The sequence below is a fragment of the Mytilus californianus genome, unplaced genomic scaffold (genome assembly GCF_021869535.1).
Source record: "Mytilus californianus isolate M0D057914Y unplaced genomic scaffold, xbMytCali1.0.p SCAF_5, whole genome shotgun sequence".
NCBI classification, from domain to species: domain Eukaryota; kingdom Metazoa; phylum Mollusca; class Bivalvia; order Mytilida; family Mytilidae; genus Mytilus; species Mytilus californianus.
The window spans coordinates 110704894-110727768 of NW_026262701.1; the positions used below are offsets into that span (position 1 = coordinate 110704894).

The 22875-nt window shown below is 31.3% G+C and overlaps 1 protein-coding gene across 2 annotated transcripts; it reads right to left on the minus strand.

Moving 5' to 3' along the window:
* Positions 1-3052: 3052 nt before the first annotated feature.
* Positions 3053-21580, minus strand: LOC127700613 (GMP reductase 2-like). 2 transcript variants are annotated; one of them, XM_052204161.1, is made up of 8 exons: positions 21238-21580; positions 15041-15088; positions 12751-12870; positions 11204-11287; positions 9932-10105; positions 8484-8672; positions 6577-6779; positions 3053-5912 (listed from the first exon to the last, which is right to left on the minus strand). In XM_052204161.1, the coding sequence occupies exons 1-8, from the start codon at positions 21322-21324 to the stop codon at positions 5714-5716; spliced, it is 1104 nt and encodes a 367-aa protein (XP_052060121.1). In that variant the 5' UTR covers positions 21325-21580; the 3' UTR covers positions 3053-5713. The 2 variants fall into 2 exon arrangements, with proteins under 2 accessions (XP_052060121.1, XP_052060122.1); XM_052204162.1 differs by lacking the exon at positions 15041-15088 and having other exon boundaries at positions 21238-21577.
* Positions 21581-22875: the final 1295 nt, after the last annotated feature.

The following is a 22875-nucleotide window of genomic DNA, read 5'->3' on the forward strand; positions in this document are numbered from 1 at the left end:
CAAATCAATTGATGAACTTATGGGAAAATGATTAGCGTCGCCTCAAATTTAAGCTTATCTTGCTTTAAAGAAACCGTTCAAAATGTACTAAGATGCAAGATCGAAAGGAATTGGTACTGTTCTCTATCAAGTACAAGACGAAAGAAATACAGTCCTAGCCAATGCTAGTAGAGGTCTCAATAAGACAGTGTGTAATTATCCCATTTACAGACGTTATTTTTTGGAATTAAAGTGTACAAACAGCAAAAAAGATTCATGACTGTTGATATAGAAATTCATTTACTGTTTTGACAGATATTACTAATAATCCGTTTACATATGTTCTGACATCCACAGGATAAGATGTTTCTGATCATCGTTGGATTACTTCTGTCTTGTCTTCAATTCTTATATTAAGTACAGGACTTGAAAGGGAAACGGTGATTCGAATGCTTTATCAAGATACAAAAAAAAATAAAGGAACCACGGCACACTGGACATATATGTACAGAATAAATCAATAGAAAGTTGTTTTTGAATATGATCATCATTCAAACATATGTAGACACTCGGGCTATATATAAACACAAGTCCGCGACAGCATTCCTAATGTTCAACAGATGGATAAATTAGATCTTCATAGGAAACAGTAAGGAGATCCAGTTCTTCACTTCTGGATTGCAGCAATTGAGAAGATCAATAAGTCTAGCCATAATCAAGTACTGCATGGAGGTTACCGTGCATATTTCCATTGGTCTATTATCTAGACAAGATCTACAAATTAGTTAACGTTGCCGAAATCTTCAACCGACTTCTAATAGAAGTGACCGCCTTTCAATGACAAATCTTACTATTTTTTCTTAAAATGTCCTGTACCAAGTCAGGAATATGGCAGTTGTTATCAAATAGTTCGTTTCTATGTGTGTTGGCGTTTGTTTTTGTTGCACTTTGGTGTTCCTGTTGTTCATTTGTTTTCCTCTTATAGTTGATGTGTTTCCCTCGGTTTTGGTTTGTAACCCGGATTTGTTTTCTCTCAATCGATTTATGACTTTTGAATACCGGTATACTACTGTTGCCTTTATTTATCCTTTTTTTTTTGTTTTTTTGCGAAACTAGTGGATCGAGATAAACTCTAAAAAGCTACAAAAACAACAAAGTAAAATAAATTTTGGTGTTTAGGTTGCTATTTTGAAATCTATAGTACAAATTTTGACAAGCAATAGTGATCAGCAAGACAAGACCAACTTATAAGTCAATATGACCCATTATAAGAATATATAAACAGTAACAGAAAAGTGACCAGCAATACAATATCTATGATGGTCAAACATAATCAAAATCATTAATCAACTAAGCATAGTTGTTATCCAGTTTTGCATTTTGGGCTTTTATCTTGAAAACTTGGATAGGATTGCATAGAATGAAATTAGTCTTAATATTCCTTTAGAGTCCAAGATAAGCAAATTAGGTTCATTGGATCCTCTAATTTCTTGATTTTGTATAAATTCTGTCTCATATAAACATCCGCTAGATCAAGTTTCCTTCTGTATGTAGTTACAAAGAAATATAGATTTAGGTAACAGTAGTTTACCAGAGGTCAAATCTCTTAAATCGATTAAAAAGACAAATCAAGGACACAAACACAAACTGCGGGAATTGCATGAACTCCAAAAGGAGTCAGACCGGGTACATCGACAGGGAGAACGTTCTCTACTATGCACTCATCACCTGCCACGTGAATCCACACTCAGTCTAATGAATTAAAGACTTTGAAGACACATTGCCAATGAGTTAAGACATATCTTATTGGTAAACCAATTCATGATGGCGACTTTAAAACTTATGTAGGGTCGATTTCAGCTCTTTTGGAACAGGTTTTATATAAGGGCCATATCCTTGAAATAAAGCTCATATAATATAAACAGGCACAAGCATACCATATCAATTGAGATATATAAACACTAATGAAGTCCATATAGTGTGAACATATGTAAGCATAACATATCAATTGAGATATATACAAACACTAATGAAGTCCATATAGTGTGAACATATGCAAGCATAAACTATCAATTGAGATATATGCAAACACTAATGAAGTCCATATAGTGTGAACATACAAAAGCATAACATGTCAATTTTGAACTGTAGATGCCATACAATAAGGCAAGAATAAGTTACTTCTAAGAAATGAGAGTTAACAATTGGAAAGTTGAAAATCATCCCATTTGTTATAGATTCTAGGTTAAAGTCGTCCGTGTCAACATGGAGGAAAAGATCAAGTTGTAGTTTCAGTAGTATCCTTAATCTCAAGTTCACTGGAATATTTAAATTCAAAGCACTCACTGAAATGTGGGTTATTGAGTCACACCACATTATCATTATATCTGAAAGTGAAAATAAAGAACTTTGCAATATGTTTGTCTTTTTGTCTTCAAAGATTTTGTATGAATTCTGCTTCACACGAGTAAAACAAACAAGTTAGCCAATTGGGGTGCACAATTAGTACCTGTTGGAAAACCAACTATTTGTTGGGATATCAATATACTTGACTTACCAAATATGTTGTGAATCTAAAATTCTTAGCATTTTGTTGATATAACCTTTGGTGTATTTGTTTTTGGAATCAAGAGTGGTTCTTCAAAAAATTAGTTTTTCATGACCTAAACAAGAAATGTGTATTTATGATTCCCATTCGTGTAGAAAAAGCTCTTTTTATTAGACAATGTATTCAATCTTTCAATTAAACATGGAGAATAGTAGTGTAAAGCATAGAAAAATCATTTTTAATTCAATTATAAACAATTTTCATTGGGGCTTTGTCTGTGATGACAACATATTGTCTTGGAGGTAAGACAGGTGTTTGGCAATATATGGTCCATATAAATATATATGGCATAAATATCTATAGACCTGCTTACACTGATTTGAGAGTATGTTTCATTACGCACCCTTGGGATTAGCCCACCCCTCATCTTGCATTTTGCAACGAATAAACAAGACAAAAAGTAGACCAGCTACAAAGAGTAATCAAATAATTACGCTCTGAATCAAATAAAGAAATAAGGCAAAATAGCATAATAACAGCAATTTTTATTAAAATATTAATATTATCCACAAAAATAAAAGGACTAGCCATCAGTTTCTCATATGATTTTTAAAAGAGGTAGAAAAATCAATAGTTCTGAAACATTTCTCATTTACATTTCAACATAACTAAATTTAAAAGTAACATGTTCTGTAGAATCAATAACATTCTTAGGTTACCAAAACAATTTTTTTTTAGTTTCTTTGATAGGAACAAACAATAAAACCACTCGAAATAGCACATTTTCTTTCCCCTCCAAGAATGAAAATTGATACCAACCAACATAAGTGAATCCCTGGTAAATAAAACCAATGTACTATGAAAAAATATGGCTACCAAAAATAATCTTCTGTAAAATAATTTCTCTTGTGCGATAAATTCTGATTCAAATTGTCCTTTTATTTTAGCATTAAGGTGTAAAACATACCACACAAGTCTGGACATTCATGAATTATTACATAATACAAGATTGATAGTTTTCATAGTAACATAATTCAACTTAATGCTATATCATGATAATTGGTTTATCAAAATGTTGATTAACCTACATTTTTATGAAACTCAGTTGATAAAACTTGTTATTGCTAATATACTTGATTGTTTACTCAGGGAACTCAAACAAAATTAAAGTTTGTTTGTAAGTTAATAAATTCTCTATGAGTTATACTGTGGATTCATTTTTTATTTGTGGGACACCAATTTTTGTGGATTATATGGGTATATGTCCACACGTTTAAATACTTAAAAAGTACACATTTACTAAAAGCTTCTATAAAGACAAATCCCCGAAATCAAATATCCACCCCAATCCACGAAAATAAATTAATCCACAGTATTGCAAAAACAGTTACAAACTTGTCTAACAGGTTTTTGTTCATCCTGTGTGATCCCTGATCCATTTAATTGGGTAACAATAACAACTGCTAATCTTAAAGTAGGTTGTAAACATAGTTAATATTAGCAAACTTAAATTCATTTACCCATTGTATACAATGAAATTTATATGCTGCAACTAAAATGAATACCCTTTGACAATGCTGTATAAAAAGCGAACACTGATTAAAAATACTGCAATAAATAAAACAGATTTGTCCACCATAAGATCACAAAATATGATTAACTTCCCTAATACAAAAATATTTACTCTGCTAGTCTTATAGTGATCTGATATTTTATTCAGGTAGTAATAAAATGTTTAAACAATACTGTAAATTCAGAAATAATTATGAGGTTTTCATTAATGCAAATAAAGCAACTGGGTTAGTATCTCAATAGTAAGAACTCGCATTCTGATACCTGATACATATCTGAATGAAGATTTTCCTGAAATGACAATAACATATCTTAAAAATGGCAGTAATAAATGCACGCAATAATTTCTGAACTTACAGTATGTCAATTGAGTGTTGTATAATATCTACACAAAGATAACTTAGAATTTTTTTAATTTTTTTTTCAGTTGTGAAATGACAGTTAAAATATCTAAACCTTAATTTTACCCACTAACTTCAAAGCTGTTTTCAACATTTCACTTTACAATGCCATAATCATTTTACATTTTAACAGAAAAAATAAATAAAATCTGACGAAAACAATGAAAACAAAAGTTTTCAATAATAAATTGCCTGAATATTTTACACAGTGTACATCAGTTGCCGTCCATAAACAGGTGAAAACTTTTTTGTAACCCGGATTTGTTTTTTTCTCAATAGATTTATGAATTTCGAACAGCAGTATACTACTGTTGCCTTTATTTATAAGATTACATTACATTGTAAATATCTGTGCGAGAGTTGCTGTTTTATCTCAAAATTCATCTTTAAAATTTAAATCACTGAATCTACAAAACTTTTATTCATATGAGGAAACAAAGGTACCCATAGTTGATGATCAAGCATAAAAGGAGATTCTTTTTAAAATAAAAATAAAATTTGAAAGGAAAGGATAAACTTCAAGACTGAACTTGTATAGGTCAAAAAGTACCTTTTCCATAAGATTTTATAGAACTAGTCAGGTTGCCGTCACTTACCTTCAACAGGCAATTTTTCACAACAATGTCAAAATGATCTTTAACAAATAAAAACAATCTTTGTTTGTTAATATATGACATTCTGGGTTCACCAGATTACAATAAACGATAACAATTTTTAACAATTTACACCATGAAAATTATACAAATGATTATGAAAGAAATCACAAAATACAATTACGTTTTATTTTTTCCATTATTTTTCTTGTCATAAAAGATGGGAAGACTAAGCTTCTTTCAAGTATTACTAAGAAATTAACAACAAATAAAACTCAGATAAAACATTAAACAAGGACTGCAACAAAATCAAATAAATAAATGTGTAAATCCAAGTTCAGTACTGTTAAGAGGGTAATGTTTTCAAGGGGTTTATTTTCCCATATTTTGCAATTAAGTAAACATGTGACAATATCCCCTCACATCAATTTGATCTGAAGTGAAAATCAGAAAATATTTTTGATTATAAATATCTTTACAGTGCAAAGAAATTATTGATAGATGAGATTCACAAGACTTAATAAAAAAATAAAAGTAAACCGGGATCAGAGACAAGAGACATTTTAGGCAGAGAGCGTTTGGATTTCTGGTAACTGGAATGGAGTAAGCATAAGAAATTATCAATGTTCTTTGGTATTTGCAGCATAGACTTCATTCAACTGTTGTGTGACTCTTATAAATGTTGTCCTACGACTGAGTTCCTTCAACTTTCCAGCACCAACATAGGTACATGTAGATCTGATACCTCCAAGTACATCTTGTATAGTATTCTCCACATCTCCTCTGTATTCTATCTGAACAGTCTTACCTTCAGAAGCCCTGAAAAGGAAATAAAGGAATGGAGCCATTGTAGATGACAGCAAATCCCCTTGCCTTATATTTTTTGTTCTTTTCTGTTCAAAATCAATAATGAAGGTCAATGATTTGTAAATTAAATCTAGAATTTAACTAATGCAATAATGCCATTCATACACAAAAATGAAGGTCAAGATGAAATAATGTTAATAGCAAGTGGTGACCTTTGTCACAAACTATGATGCTTTGTACTAGACCAACACTCTAAGCACTTTTTAATGAGCTAGTTCATAAGGTAACAGTCCACATGAAGATATGCCACCCTACCCAGACAATTTACCATACCAATTTTTAGGCTCTTGTTTGACCAGGTCAATGTTCAAACCCAGGACCTCCAGCACTGAAGGTGAGCTAAACACCACAAGACCACCAATGTGTTAAGTGACAAAAGATCATTCCTTTATGATTTGTAGTTGCTTAGATCTGGACTGGACACTCAAATTAATGTATGACCAACAAAACATTATGCCCCCTAGCCAACTTCTTAAAGCAATTGGATAATAAACAAATCTAGTTGTATTTTACCAGATGTCAGAAATTTGTAATGATGCATGTGCATATGCATGTAAATTTCTAAATTTTAAATAAATAAAAAGTTTTGCATACTGAGAATATAATGCTTCTATACCTATATTCAGCAACACCTCCCGCATGTTTTTTCATTGCTGTAGCAGAACTCATTCCATAAAATAGCTTAAACTTCTTTCCATTCTGTTCTATCATCTCTCCACCAGACTCAGTATGGCCTGCCAACATTCCTCCTAACATAACATAGTCAGCTCCTGCTCCAAATGCTTTGGCTACATCACCTGGACATGTACAACCTCCATCCTGTAAAATTATTCAGTCCAATTGACATACAGTAGTGCTAACAATAAGTCAGATCAAGCTGTCTATGTCCAGACTACATCAGTAAAAAATGAAAACAACACGAGTCCGAAATGCTTTTCTGGATTTACCTTCATCAGGAACGCTCAAAGCCGAATACTTAAAAGTCAGGAATGTATAAGAATCGAAACAGTTAAAGAGCTATATGACCGAAAAGAACCGTAAAAAATGCCTGAGGGAGTTGAAACCTTAGTTTCTTTTTAATTTCAAATTTATAAAGGGATAGTTTTAGAAAGGATTGTTATAAATCATGTCAGTACCGAAGTACTGACTACTGAGCTGATGATACCCTTGGAGACTGATAGTCCACCAGAAGAGGCCAGAGGTATCGACCCAGTGCTATAAAAAATGAAAACAACACATTATAAATTTTATGCGTCCAAAGAACTTTTCTGGATTTACCTTCATCAGAATAATACATGTATAACCAACATCCTGGAAATATCTAATCATTCAATGAGTAAGGTAGTAAAGGGTTATTAACGTGTAAAGAGTTTCTCAATTTTTCACTGTATGGCCTTTTTCTGTGCTATTGGGTAGAAATTCAGTGTTCAAGCCTAAAATTATTGTACATTCATCTTGAACCACCTTTTTAATATTATGTTCTCCAGTGCATAAAACCTCAACTTCCTTTACCATCCAGTATGTCTGGATCAAATTAAATGAACATCAACATCAACAACAAATTATGTGCCACAGAGCCATTTAAGGGAAGTTAATACATACAAATATAATATTTCAAGATAGACCATGAAATGTGTTCCAAAAATTTGATTCTAATAGGATGTGCTTCTTTCACTTTGTAAACAACAGCGTGATAAAATTCTTGAAATATCTATACTTAAAGCAGACTCAGAGATGTACATATTAATGGCTGTTACTATTTACCTCCCACGTAAATCCACATGAATTGTAACCTATGTGCAAACACTATTTGGATTTTGTAGTGTTCAAATTGAAATAGAAAAAGAAACCACAGAACCGTTATTCCTATTCAAATGAATAACAAAAAGAATCAATGTATAAGATCTTAAAAAATGTATAAAATCAAAATAAAATAAAATTCTGCGAAATTTCATGAATGATCTTGGCGCATTGACGATGTCAAAACGTGACGTCATACGAATGAAAACTCTAAAGCTGAAGATTATTCCATTACGTGTACCCTCTAAATTCGGATAATATCGCATTCAAATGGAGTTTTTAGGTAGGTGTTGTTTTATTTTCTATTTTATTGCATCATTCGCACATTCATGGATTTCAGCAAGTCAACATTGCGGCTCACTCCTTAGTTACGACATGTCAACTGTTGATTTGACAGTAAATAGTAGCCAACGAAAAAAAATGTTTGGGTTAAGAATTATAAGGATTGAACACCCCTTATTTGTCCTATTAGAATTGAAATAATTCATGCAAGCCATAGACTTGTTATCATTTTCACATGCCCTGGGCTGTTATATTCGTTAACTTTATCCCTCAATAACTCTCAAGACAAAATTCGAATAGAACCACCCACGCCATGTGAAAATTTCCAACAAATCTATGGCTTGCATTAATTATTTCATAATCAATACATCATTATAAGATAGATCAACAAAGGCCATGATCTATACCCCACTGAGCCACCATCTGATTATAAATACATACTGATATAATATGTCCTCCCAGACCATGAGCAGCATCAGCACACTCTATCACAGCACTTAACTGTGGGTATCCAACACCAGTCTTCTTCCTCGTAGTACACACACTACCTGGGCCAATGCCAACCTTGATTATATCAGCACCAGACAGAATCAGTTCTTCAACCATCTCACCAGTAACTACGTTTCCTGCCTGAAATAAAATACCATCGACAATAATATCACATGTTTATGATGTCACTACTTTCCCTGCACCGAATAAAATGCAACCAGCAATTGTATGACATTTAACTACGTTTCTGCCATGGACATTACTGGTAAACATATGATTTTTAAATATGATCATTTCTTATCTTATCTGTTAATTTCTACTCAAATAACAATGGTCTTACCTATTAATCATTGTTTTTTTTATCAGAGAGTATTCATTAAATAAAAATACAGTAGTCTTACACAACATAAAATATATTAGGAATTTTGCTCCCACCTTTTTTATGAAGTTTGAAAAGGGTCATTTTTGGGTATAAACCATACTTCTGTGGTATCTGATAAACAAACAATAACAATTTATATATCTTGTAGCTGAACATGCTGAACAACTTGCCTAAATGCTTGAAAATTGCTTTTTAAGTGACATTTTGTTTATTCTGATATAAGTATATACCATTTACAAAAGTAATAAAATGCTACAATAAGAAACAACTAAAACTTGACAGTTCAAACAACAATTTGACCAAAAGCTATCTTTTAAATATAAATTTGATAAGAGAATTTCCGTTTTGAATTTTTCTTGGAGTTCAGTATTTTTGGTATTTACTCTTTATTTAAATATAAACAAGTCATTGTTTCATTGATCAAAATCCAAAATATTGCATAATTGTATACATGATGTATAACCAAAAAAAAAAGGATGAAATACCATGTTTTAGAAATTCATTTAGTTAGTACAAATAAAACCACTTATTCTGCAATTTCCAATATTCATACTCATTTTGCTGTGTTTAAAATAATGTGATAATCATTTCATGTCAAAACAATTCATTAGCCTGGCTTGTGCTGAAAAATTCAACAGGCCTTTCATTAAATGTAAAAGCGCACTAGTTCCTGGAAATTCCAGAGTGAAACATGTACTTCAGATCATAGAAACAGGCAGAATATGCCCTTCAATTTCAATTTCATGCAATTTTTCATCTGTCAAAAAAAATATATTTAACAAGGGTTCAACAGTGATCCCAGGTCCTTAAGCTTTCATTTTATACCAAAATACACTGAATGTTTTACATATTTTGAAGTTACAGCTATGCGTAGGAACCATTAGTTTGAAATATTTCCTCCTTTCTTATATGTTCTTCCTGAATAGGCTTAAATGAGTGGATCTATACCTTTATGGCATCAATTGATCCTTAACCTTTTTTTACATGCATTTCATGATGATCAAACTTGTCTATTTACCATGATAGTATGAGTAGGGAACTCTTTTCTGACATCTCTAACAAACTGTACAAAATGTTCAGAGTAACCATTAGCAACATCTACACAAATGTATTTTAAACCTGGTACAGCTTCAATGATTTGTTTTAGTTTCTCTAAGTCAGCTTTTCCTGTCCCTGTACTGGCTGCTACATACTGAAAAAACAACAAGAAATGTTAACCTGTCTACAGAGGACATATGTAATAGCACCAATGGTATGTGTGTCAGTTTCTCTTTATCTCAAAAAAACAGCTTTCTTCCATAAATTCACTAGCATTCTCTAGTTTTGTACAATGTTCAGAAGGATGGACTAACAACCGTATACAATAATAAGTTCTATTTACAATGGATAAATAAAAACAGTATGAACCTGTCTACAGTTGACATCTACAAAGATATACATGCTTCTACATGTGCATACAGAAAAACATAGAACCAATTGTTAACACAGTTTATAGTGGATACCCATAGAGATATAATTCCTCTTCTTGTGTTTTCAAAAATATAACCAGAGAATGTTCATCATATTGTATAGACACCTATCCATTGTTGAAGATTGTGTGTTGACTTCTAGATGTCTTTTTCTCATTTGTGTCATCTGATTGTTGTCTCATTGATGTTTATCCAACATCTCTTTTTATTCATATCGAAATGAGCATCTTTTCAGCATATGAATATCAATATGAAAGTTTTTTTTTCATTCGGTTAACAGTACAAACATTAGCTCTTGAGAGCTTTGTACAGTAATTTCTAAGATTTGAATGAATGTGGCTTTTGGTTATTTGTGTGTTGTCTTATTGACATGTATCCCATATCTCCTTCTATTCAAATACATTATATTTTAAATTACAAGAATAACATCATTGTATTACATATAAAACTCAGATAAACAAGATTTTTTAACCATTTGTTTATCCATTAATATGACAGAATGTGAAATTTTACTCAAGTGGCCATGCAATATTTGTCATTATGCCTTTAATCAATCTTAGTTTATAGCTTTTTACTCTTTTTAATATCAGTGCACTGTGTCTGTACTAGGTTAGGGATGTAACAGCTGTTTGTCAGATTTTCCATCAGTTTTCATGTTTCTTCAAGTTTTTATGGGTTTTTTTTTGTATTTTATTTTTCAAATCTTTTGTTACTGTTTTAAAATTAAGTAAATTGTTATTGCATTTCATTCATTGCCATATGCATTTAATAACATGAATTGTTCAAACTGAAACTGTTATGACGCAATTATATGAACATACCTTCAGTACATCTGGATTTTTTACAGCGAACTCTTTCCAGGCTTCTATAGAGTAATGTTTATGTATACATGTAAACACGCAAAACTGTAAAAAAAAAAAATAACCATAATTATCCATTGAAAATTTCAATCATTTGTATTCTAAATTAAAGCTGGTAGTCAAGTACAACACTGCAAAATAAATTAAACAATTATTGGAAAACCTGTAGATCTATATATTCTTTTATGATCTGAACATTGAACATACTTCTGTCCTGTTCTATTTCAAGCCTGTTTAAAATTTGATGTAATAAAATTGAGAATGGAAATGGGGAATATGTCAAAGAGACAACAACACGACCAAAGAGCAGACAACAGCCGAAGGCCACCAATGGGTCTTCAATGCAGCGAGAAAATCCTGCACCCGGGAATAGTAGTTATATCCATTCATTTCTTAATTTCTATTTATGATGAAATAAAATGAGATGGCTGCTTTCTGTTAATGAGTCAGGACCAGGGCTTCCAAAATTATTTATAGCCAGCCGGACATTTTATATATTATCCCGATTTTAATCCCTTAAGACTAAATAAACAAAAGGCAAATATGGTAATCAGATGCCGAGTTGGCCATTGACATTAAAAAAAAAAACGATATAAACTTTCTTTGATTCAAATTCGAAGTTCTGACGTAAACTGTTAAATTGGCAGTGCATCATTCGAGGTGTGCAACATCAGCGTACTTATATCTGCCTTAGACTCTTTATTTGTGCAAAATAACGTTGTCAAAAACTTTACTTTCATTTTTAAATCTAATACCGGATGTTATCTTGACAATGGTAAAACATGGACCATGGACGTAAATTCCGTGAACATTTGCAAAGCATGAATGAGTGTAAGTAGCTCTTTCTACTTTATTTCTTCAAGAAAATATTCGAAATAAATGTGAGATAAAGGTATCAATGACAATTTAAGCATTTTTTGAAGAAATTAGGGTGCATAATTAAATTTCACACCTGCGCACATGTGCACACATGTACTAGTTCAAACAGAGACATGTCTCTGGTTCAAACAACGTGGTTATGACGATTTTTCATTTTCATCTTTTTAATTTTTTCATCAAATCATATTTGTAAACGATTTCTGATAATTTAAATCTTTTTGACTAAATAAATTAGATGCAAACCGCTGTAATGTAAGAAAATAACTTTGAATGGACCGATCAATGTCCGTTTCAAAATAGTTTACCTGTCACCTGAACAGGCCTAATAAGCCTTGATTAAAATGAGAAGGTATTAAAGAAAGGGTTGTTTTGATAGTACTTAATGATCATGTCACTTTTATGACTGGAAATGTGTGGCTGTTAAAGGCAAAAGGTTGGGTCAAAAAGATCGTGAATTATGTTAAAATGACCGTCTCTTAAAGCCTTGAAAACTAAAAAGTAGATGAATGTTTCATGCTTTGCCCAGCCGGACTTTTACCGGACATTATACAAATGTCCGGAATATATGACCGTTTTGGAAGCCCTGGTCAGGACTGATAAATTTTGTCAACATTAAATCCTAAACTTACACTTCCAAGTGTTTTTGCCATTTCAAATGTGCCTACTGTATCCATGTTAGCAGCCATAACTGGTATCCCAGTATATTCCTGTTTGGAGTTTCTGAAGTTATATGACCGCATAAGGTCAACCTGAAAGATAAAAAAGATAGTGTTTAACTTACATCTCATAAGTTACTCTGATAAATTTATCCTAATTGTTAGTGCATAATACAACTGCCTTACTTGAAAATCTCAATAATTTTATCTGTTTGGAAAATGATTCAACAGTTATTTTAGCCTTAAACTTTTGGAATTTTTCTAACCTTCAGCTCCTTTAAGTGGGCATAGGAAAAGGATGAATTTTGATAATATATTATATAGATTAGTTACTGCTATATGTGAAAGTAATGCTGTGGAAACCATATTAATATCTTCACTTCATACATGTAGTAAACCAATGTGTCTTGCTCAATTAAGTGACTCATCATTAGCTTGCTTGTCCCTTGAAAAGAAATTGTCTTTATCCCGATTAACATGACTGAATTTGTATTATAAAATCAGGTCTTTTTGGATCTATTAAATGAAAAACTCATGGGTTCAAAGATCAAAACAAATTCTGTGGCGTAACCCAAAGAAATCAATTTTGACAAGTGTGACAACGCATTGCTCTATTTAATATCTTTTCAACAAGTATGTCAACTCATTGCTCTATTTAATATCTATTCAGCACGAATTCTACAGTGTACTAAATCATTAAATCTCCTGACTACAACATTATTGCATGTTTAGCTTTCACTGCTTCTAGGTACATTTGTATTTGAATATATAAATGTTATTTTAAACAACAAAATACCTTGTTAAAGTGATGCATGCAGACTTTATTAAGATTTTACACAGTGGTTTACGTCCAGTAAGGATGTGCTACATTGCCATATGTGAAAATGCACTTTTAAATTTTGTCAGGAAACTGAAGGTATATCTGTACAGTTATATCAACGGTCTGTCAGACCATGGAAGTAGTATCTAGTCATTTACTTCCATGGTCAGACTTGGTTCAAGTCCAGCTGAAATTGGTATTGTCCAGTAATATGTGACCTTCAGTCCTAAATTTTTTAAAATAGGTTTCTTTAAAAATCCCAAAGGAAACTTTTATATGTTACTACATATGATTTCTAATAAGAAAACATTGCAATGTTAAGATGCTTCTTTTTCAGATTTTCAATTTAATGCATTCTGTCCCTCAAAAAATACATGAAAGACCTTTTTAAGTGATAAATATGTGTATCACAGCCACTAGAGATTGGGTACCAACAAAATGGACAGCAAGGACTTTCAAAAATAAACAAGAGAAGATTTATACACTATTCAAACCATTTCTACCAAATTGATGGGGATTAATGCTTACGTAATGATTGTCTTATACATGTATATGCCTTTTCTTTCATAGTTTTCATGCATTTGGTGGCTGAAAACATTAAGATTAATCATCTTATGTCACAATGCAGGCCACATTCAATTCTTTTTCACTCTTTTTTTCAAAATTATGAGTCTCTGTTACATCATATTCTCTCAAACCTTATCAAATCGCTAGAAAAGGTTTAAATGAACGAAATCTTAATTTATTCTTATTTTTATCCTCACTGTCCATTTCATTGGTGATAAAACACATAAATATATATATACATTGTATATGTATTAGTTTTATATATAATTTCAGATTTAGCAAACTTCACATGAAAAGATTTTCTTTAGTCTCTGAATGTTGATGAGAATAACTTTACACCAATAACAGATGCGTGCAAAATAAACCAAGTAACTAGGTCAAATCTAGGGTGCAGTCAAAGGGACTACTTGATGTCAGTAACCAACAAAGAACATGCTTTATACAATATATTTTCCACCTCATGTCTATTTTTAAAGTATTTTACAAGTTGGTTGAAGTGTCTTGGAAATATTGTCCTAAAATAGTTAACAAATGTTTACAACTGAGTGATAATGGCTATTTTAAATTCTCAGCACAATGTATACCCCATATCTATTGTTTTTATCTACATCTTACAAGATTTAGCATACATTTGTTGTTCCTCCTACATCAAGATTTAGCACTGCACACCTTCTACATCTAACAATCCATTATTTGTTATGTGTATACTGTATAACACAATACTTTTGTGTTGGATATTTACTTTTAAAAAATTCAACAAATTTACAAATGAAACATACAGTTAATATTTTAACTTTTACATGGAAGACGATGAAAAATGACAGCCACAAATATGGTTGAAAAATGCAGGAGCACACCGCACAACAAACAACATACCGTAAAAGATGTTGTTGAAGAACTTGCTGTAGCATAACTAACTCGGTTCTGTAATAATTTTAAAATATTCAAATTTGGCAGTTGCTAACTGCCTTTGTTTGACCACCCTTTTTTACTTTCAATGAGAAGGTTTGATCTAAAATGAACTAATTAATTCAATATTTGACTCATTAAATGGAAGTCTAACCTTACAACTGTAATTCACACATCTTTCCTGGTTTCATGATCTCTCATTGACATAACTTACTTTTCATTTAAAAAGATATTTCATTCAATTTTTTCATTAAAAAAGAAATATTTATAATCATGCATGCATAACACAACACCTAAAACCTCTAAGACATAGTGTATTAGCTATTCTCATCCAAATAATAACAGAAATCACTTCATATGAATATTCAATCCTTTGTCATGTAACAATGTTTACTAGAATTTAATTCTGTGAATATATTATCTGCATTTTTTTCAACACAACTCCATGTTGAAACTGTCAGAAGCATGCATTGGTCATCTGACTAGCTTGTCATGTTAAAATAAATGTGGATAGTGTCCACATGTGAACACAGATGATGCCCCCGCTTGCATATCATATAGTTATAAAGGGACATAACTGAAGAACGGTAAAAGTGACGCTACCCAAATTTGAACTTGATCTGAGTTTTGTGGTAATAAGCATTGTGTGTAAGTCTCATAACATTTGGTTGAGGCTAACTTAAGTAGAGAATAGAAACTAAAAATTCAGAAATTTTTCTATTTGTAAACATGCATAACTCTAGAACGGTTGTGTATAAGTTTTATAACATTTGGTTGAGACAAACTAAAGTTAGAGAACAGAAACAAAAAATTTGTACTTGATCTTAGTTTTGTGGTTATGAATATTGTGTCTCGAGTATTGTGTATAGGTTTCATAATGTTTGGTTGGGGCAAACTTAAGTTACAGAATAGAAACTTAAAATTTTGCAATCTTTCGATTTATAAAGGGGCATAACTCAATAATGGTTAAAGTGACACTACCCAAATTCAACTTGATCTGTGTTTTATCAGTGGAAGTCAAAATTAAACATTGCATTGTATAAAGCATTGATTGTAGTTGATTCAACTATAATCATGGACAAAAGAAGATAACTCCAATTCAAAAAATTACTTGATACTAAAAGAAAATAAAAATTTTGCAATTTTTCCATTTATAAAGGGGCATAACTCTAGAACGGTTAAAGTGACGCAACCAAAATTAAACCTTGATCTGTGTTTTGTGATAATAAGCATTGTGTATAAGTTTATTAACATTTGGTTGAGGCAAACTTAAGTTCGAGAACGGAAACTAAAAATTTTGCAATTTTTCCTTTTATAAAGGGTCATAACTCTAGAACAGTTAAAGTGACGCCACCAAAATTCAAACTTGATCTGTGTTTTGTGGTAATAAGCATTGTGTATAAGTTTCATAACATTTGGTTGAGGCAAACTCAAGTTAGTGAACAGAAACCAATTATGTACGTACCATACAGACAAGGGTAAAACTTAATGCCCCCACCACTACGGCGGGGGCATAAAAATATCGACTCCGTAATGATGATGAAAGGTACATGTACCATAAACAGATCACCATAACAAATACAAGTGTCATTACCATTCAAATGAACTTTGAAATTGAAAACCAAAAGAATTGCAAACAGTAAATTTGTATTTGGCCCATTTTTCTCTTATTTTTATATTTCTTCCCTCAAATAAACTTTAAAAAAGAAATCACCTCTAATTAAAAACAATAACAAGTAAGGTTTATACATAGATTTGAGAGAATGTTCAGTTTGAAATTATTAATTGATTGATATATATATATCTAATTGAAGTCATTTGTCATGTTGAATATTTATATCCTTAGTGGGCCCATGATTGGAAATAAAAAATCTTCTTGTCATGTCCGTATAACATGTATAATAATATTATCATTTTTTTTTATTCTATATACATTTAGTAACAATAGTATCTTTACAAATACACTTACAGCGGTATTCCAGTTTTATGTCCATTACAAATGTATGCAGTTTTAAAGATTTTGTTTATGATCTTCTCTTTCTATTCGCTATAATTATTGTTTGTTTTCAGTTTGATCTAGACCCAGCCTTTGGAAGACTCACATACTTTCTCTTAAAAAGTATGCTGTATTTGGAATCATTGGTGGCTAAGCAGACAGTTTGTAATTCCATTTCTGAGCAACAAATAAATCACTCCCTCGGCAATAGTTTACAAACCACCTTACATTGTAGGTTCTAAAAGAGATCATGTTTAATTTAGTAGAATGAAAGAACAATCATTTTTATTAATACTGACAATCCTTTAGTGGCATCTCTTTTCTTTGACTATTTATTTTGCTGGAGAACAGATGGTTAAAATAAGTCATGGCATATTTTAGATATTCTCTATTGATATATCTATATTGATCCATCTGTAACCAAATAGACATAAAATATTTAAATATTCTATATTTTTGCTTCAACCAAATAATATATATCAAATTACACAGCCAGGAATTGCTAATCTAGAATTTCACCACATTGTTTAAGGGGATTAGAGTAATGTTCTACTTGGCTATGCTCATACGAACATAAACATTTACTTAATTAGGTGTAAATTAAATAAAACACAAATTAAAGCAACAAGGAATAAGACATTTCACAGATATATTAAAGTTAATAGACCATGACTGAGGAAGCGGGCCAAATAATCTTCATTGAAATGAGATGTGCCAATGATAAAACAACTGCATACCAAATATCATTGACCTACCACTAGTGGTTCCTCTTAAACTGATCTAATCACAAACTAATACATTGTTGACGCCACTGCCTGCCTGAAACAGCACCCCTAAGTCTTGCTTTTTCGACTTCGTCAATGCGAAACAAAAACTGGGAGACTTTCTCCCAGTTTGAAACGCTGCTGGATGTACATGTACTAATTGTATAACTAAATATGGAAGTTATTCAACACCATAATAATTACAAGACCAATCCCAGAATGTATTTATTACGGTAGTGGTACAATGTACATGTATGTACGTTGATAATTCAAAATGTATAATTTTATTCTGAAAAGATTCTGATCAGTTTTGTCTTGTAAATAATATCAAGAATAGGTTGTATATTTGTATAATTCATGTTTACTCTTTATTAATGCAAATAAACATTGTTTGAGGACGTTCAGCACCAATCCATCACTATCATAGATTATATATCCCCATATGGCAACAACCTTAGATATCTATAGAACATTTCATTTTTTTCATTGATACTGTTTGATATCATTTTTAACTGACCTCCGGCTCCACATGCATTTTTTTGTGCAAACCAATTATTTTGTATTTGTAAATATCTATGAATAAATCAGAACTGTCTGAATAGAGCCATTTATAGGCCCCGTACTTTTATTTTAGATGCTACTGTCATGATTGTGCAATTCAGTATTGGGGCAATGATTTTTGAGATTTTTGGTTTTCAGCTATTCATTTTATATAATCACTGCCTGGGTTAGATTGACACATGGTTACTGATCATTCAATCTAAAAGAATTATACTGACCTAGGAACAAAGTCAGGTTTGTTTACTGTGAATTCAAAAATAAAAGTTCAAGGTCAAGATGATGCTTCTGCATACAAAGTTTTGTCAATCTTTGTGCTACAGTACAAAATGTATGTACCAACACAAATCAGACAATGTTTAACTAACATAAAGGTCAAAGGTCAAATTCAAGTTCAGAGTGACCTGAATTTGATATATGACACACCCCATCCCATGATGTATCAGTATACTAAGTTTGGTCAACCTAAATATAAGTTCTATGGAACAAAAATAAAGTTATAAGCAGGACACAAGGTATAACTATCATAGGGGTCAAAGGTCAAAGTGACCTGACTCTGGTATATGACACACCCAAAGCCCATGATACAACTGCATACCAAGTTTGGTTAACCTAATTTTTACAGTATAAAGATATGAGCAGGACATGAATTGGATAAGGTTTTACTTTCATATGGGTCAAAGGTCAGAGTGATATGACTTTGGTATATGACACACCCCAAGCCCATGATGCAACTGAATACTAAGTTTGGTTAACCTAAGTTAAAAGGAACAAAAGTTATGAGCCAGACACCAATTGGAGAAGGTTTTACTATCATAGTGGTCAAAGGTCAAAGTCAAGGTCATAGTGACCCGACTTTAGTAGGTGACACTTCCCCATCCCATCATAAGGGTCAAAGGTCAAAGTTAAGGTCAGAGTTACCTGACTTTGGTGAATGACACCCCCCCATTATGCAACTGCATACCAAGTTTGGTTCACCTATAGCTAAGTTTTAGGAAGCAGGAAGGACGGACAGACAGACAGATGGATAGAAAGAAGGACATGGTGATACATATACATCCCCCGAATTTTGTTTGCAGGGGGAATAATAACTAAATACATGTATCAGCAAATAATAGATTTTAAATGGTTGCATGGTACAACACCTTTTCTGGGCATTAGCAACTCTGCTTCCATATTTTTAAAGGAATGTTCATGAAGATTTTAAATTATAGATTAATCTAATGAGTATCATTTATCATTTCTTATTATTAATCGTATCTCCTGATGTTTACATGGCAACTCTAGATTTGTTATATAATACATGCAATCAGTAGTCCATTATCAACATGAATAGTAATTGTAGTTTCTGATGTAATACAAATGTAATACAGGAATGAACACAATGCTTTAATTATTGACACAATTACAATCAGATGAAAAAGACTTCTGATGAATTAAGTTTATACAAGTACATGTACTCCTTCAAACTCTTTAACATCATGAACATGTCCACTACATGTAGTTCTATGTCTATTCATAAAACTAACCACCAAAAATTGGTACATGCAATGTATGTAGTGATGTTTAACCCCATCAAATGAACATATGTTAATCAAATTTACTTTTTGACTTAAAAATAAAAGAAATATTTCAAAATCTGTGGTTCTAAATCTGAAGTAAATCTGAGATAATTAATAAGAAAACTTTCAACTAAGTTAATATCATTCACAAAATGTTTTGCTAATGGCACTGATAATTGCTTAAATGTTTTGTCAGGGAGATCTCCTTCTTTGAAGTTTTGAGAAGTTGACCTATATTCTAGTCCTATATCATGTTTGTGCAATTTCAAACATAAAGAATTGATTAAAAATGCACTGGAAAATTTGACATTTTCAAAGACAGTTGGGCATTTGGGAAGGTAACATGAGGGTACCCAGTTTTTTTCACCTACAATTATTTAAGAAACAATTTTAGTTCTTTTTTTATTTTGAAGATTATTTACTACACATATATAGTTCCACAAATTTAATTTTTAATCCATACTAAATCATAGAAAAATTGGTTTTGAACCGACCTCCAAATGGCCCAATATTCTGTAATGAGGAGTACCTAAATTGCTCCCATGCTTAACTTCACTTCTGCATGTTCTGTAAAAATTAAACAACTGATGTTTTGTTTCATTTCTCCTCATTTTTAAAACAAATTGACAATAGTTCATGCTTTCTATGAATTTTATAAGAAATGGATGCATGTGACATATCTTAATTGCACATTATAAAATGTGAATTTTTGTGGATTTCTGTATTTTTTTCTTTTTTAACAGGCTACTTTCATCTATTGATGTTATGTGACCTTTTTGTGTATATCTATGTACATGTAGATTTAGCTATAATTAAAGACAAACATAATGTCAAGTAAGAATTGTTCAGTCTGTAAAAAAACATATAAGATTTCTGCTGCTTTTTTTAACTAATATAAATGGGGACAAATTGGGTAATCTGTGCAATTAGGGTACTGAGACAGGTTAATTTATCAGGTTATGCCCTTATTTAAGACCTAAGTGATTACAAGAAAACAATTATTTTTAATCTTTGATATCAAACATTTTCTCCTTTGGAAAAGAGTTTACTACAAAATGGTTTATTTCCCGTGGAAATTCTTGTGCAAAAATGACCTTCAAAATCCTTAAAATAGGTCCTTATAGAGCCATATCAGATATTTATATGCAACTTTTTTTTTAAGAATTTATAAAAAATACTGTTTCTACTGTATATTCATAATTAAAAACAATGTATTTCAATATTTAGTCTTTATATTAAACCACTACAATGCTCATTTGATATGCATATATTTATTTTATTTACCTCAGACCTTGATTTGAGTGTACTTCTCTTTGGACGAACCAATACATCTTTAAAATCCAATTTTATGTCGTTGTCGATCCTAGGCATGTTGGTAGAGTGTAAGGAATACGTGTAACAAGATACTTCTCCTGGTCAAATGTTGAATTGATGCCAATTTTTAGCGGTTTTACTCAAGATTCCACGCATCCGCCAAGAAATTTTTTTCAGGGTAATGCTATTACGTGGAAGCAGTATTTTTTACTTATATTTTCAGGAAGAACAAATATTCTAAACTATTATTGAGAAAACAATTCTACAAAATTATTATTTTTAAAATAATACCAAAGCATAAATATGCATTTCCGTCACATTATATTTGCTCTAAAGAAAAAATATATTAAAAAAATATATATCGTATCCACACCGAATGCGAGGCAGATTATTATATTTGACACTTCCGGGCTAAATATTGAACTGTTTCATATGAGGTCAGACCTAGTAGCCAGACCGTGTTATATTGTAAATAAGATTTTTAACGGTCTGTACTGTACTGTAGAGGAGGTTAGTTTACTTTAAAAAACAACAGTTCTCTGAGTATGTTTCTTTCGAGTCGTTTCTTCACTGATAAAAAGTTTGGGCTTTGGCATTCTTTTATTTTTGAGTTTTTTGATTTAGGTAAGGGTTAGGTTTTCTTTTGCTAACGTTAGGATAAGGTACACCAAAGATGTATAAACCCATAGATAAAGTATTTACCCCACACTAAAAGCAGATGATATACACTGAAATTTTGTCACTCATGGCACAATTCACCAATTGGTGTTAATTAGCCAAAATTGGCACTATCTGTTGATCGATATCTTTCAAATTGATAAGTAATTTTTCAGTATTTCTTGATGCACTGACAATTGACAACCATGGAACCTAAGAAGTGACGTAAATTCATTGACATTAGTTTAATCAAGTGAACTTAAGGACATACAGGTTATATAGATGTATATATTGGAATCTGGGTCAGTTTGCCCAAATCACATTCCCTCCCATTCACGGTCGCCCCCTTTCACTTTTGCATCCCACACATTCGCACCCTTTATTGGTTTTATGTTGACTACATTTTTAATCGTGTTTAAGTTAGTGTATTGCTATAAATAAGTTTTATTTTATTGTTTCCTCAAAATAAAGTGACATTCTTAAAATGGAAACAGGTGTCGTTTTGTGTTTTTTTTAATAATTTTGACGAAATGAATCATGAATAAAAGATTATCATGAAGATTAAGGCAAAGTTCATTCATCTAAGACTTGTATAAAAAGGAAAGGCAGCAGATACCAAATCTTCATTGAGTTTACTCATACAAGGATAACTACATGCAGTATTTACATCAAAGCTTAGCTAGTTATAATAACAATCATGATTTTCAAACACAGAACAATTATACCAAATTTGGCTTTGAATTTAGTAAATACAAATTAACAACTAGTAATCATACATAATTTACATTTAATAATTCATCATCAAGTCACAAAAAAAAATGATTTCAAAATATAGTATACAATATTTAAAAATTTTCAATTATCATGATTATTATTATAATAAAAATTTAAATATTTTGATAAATACATCTAAAAAATAACTAATAATTCACCCAGTATTTGAAGAAAAAT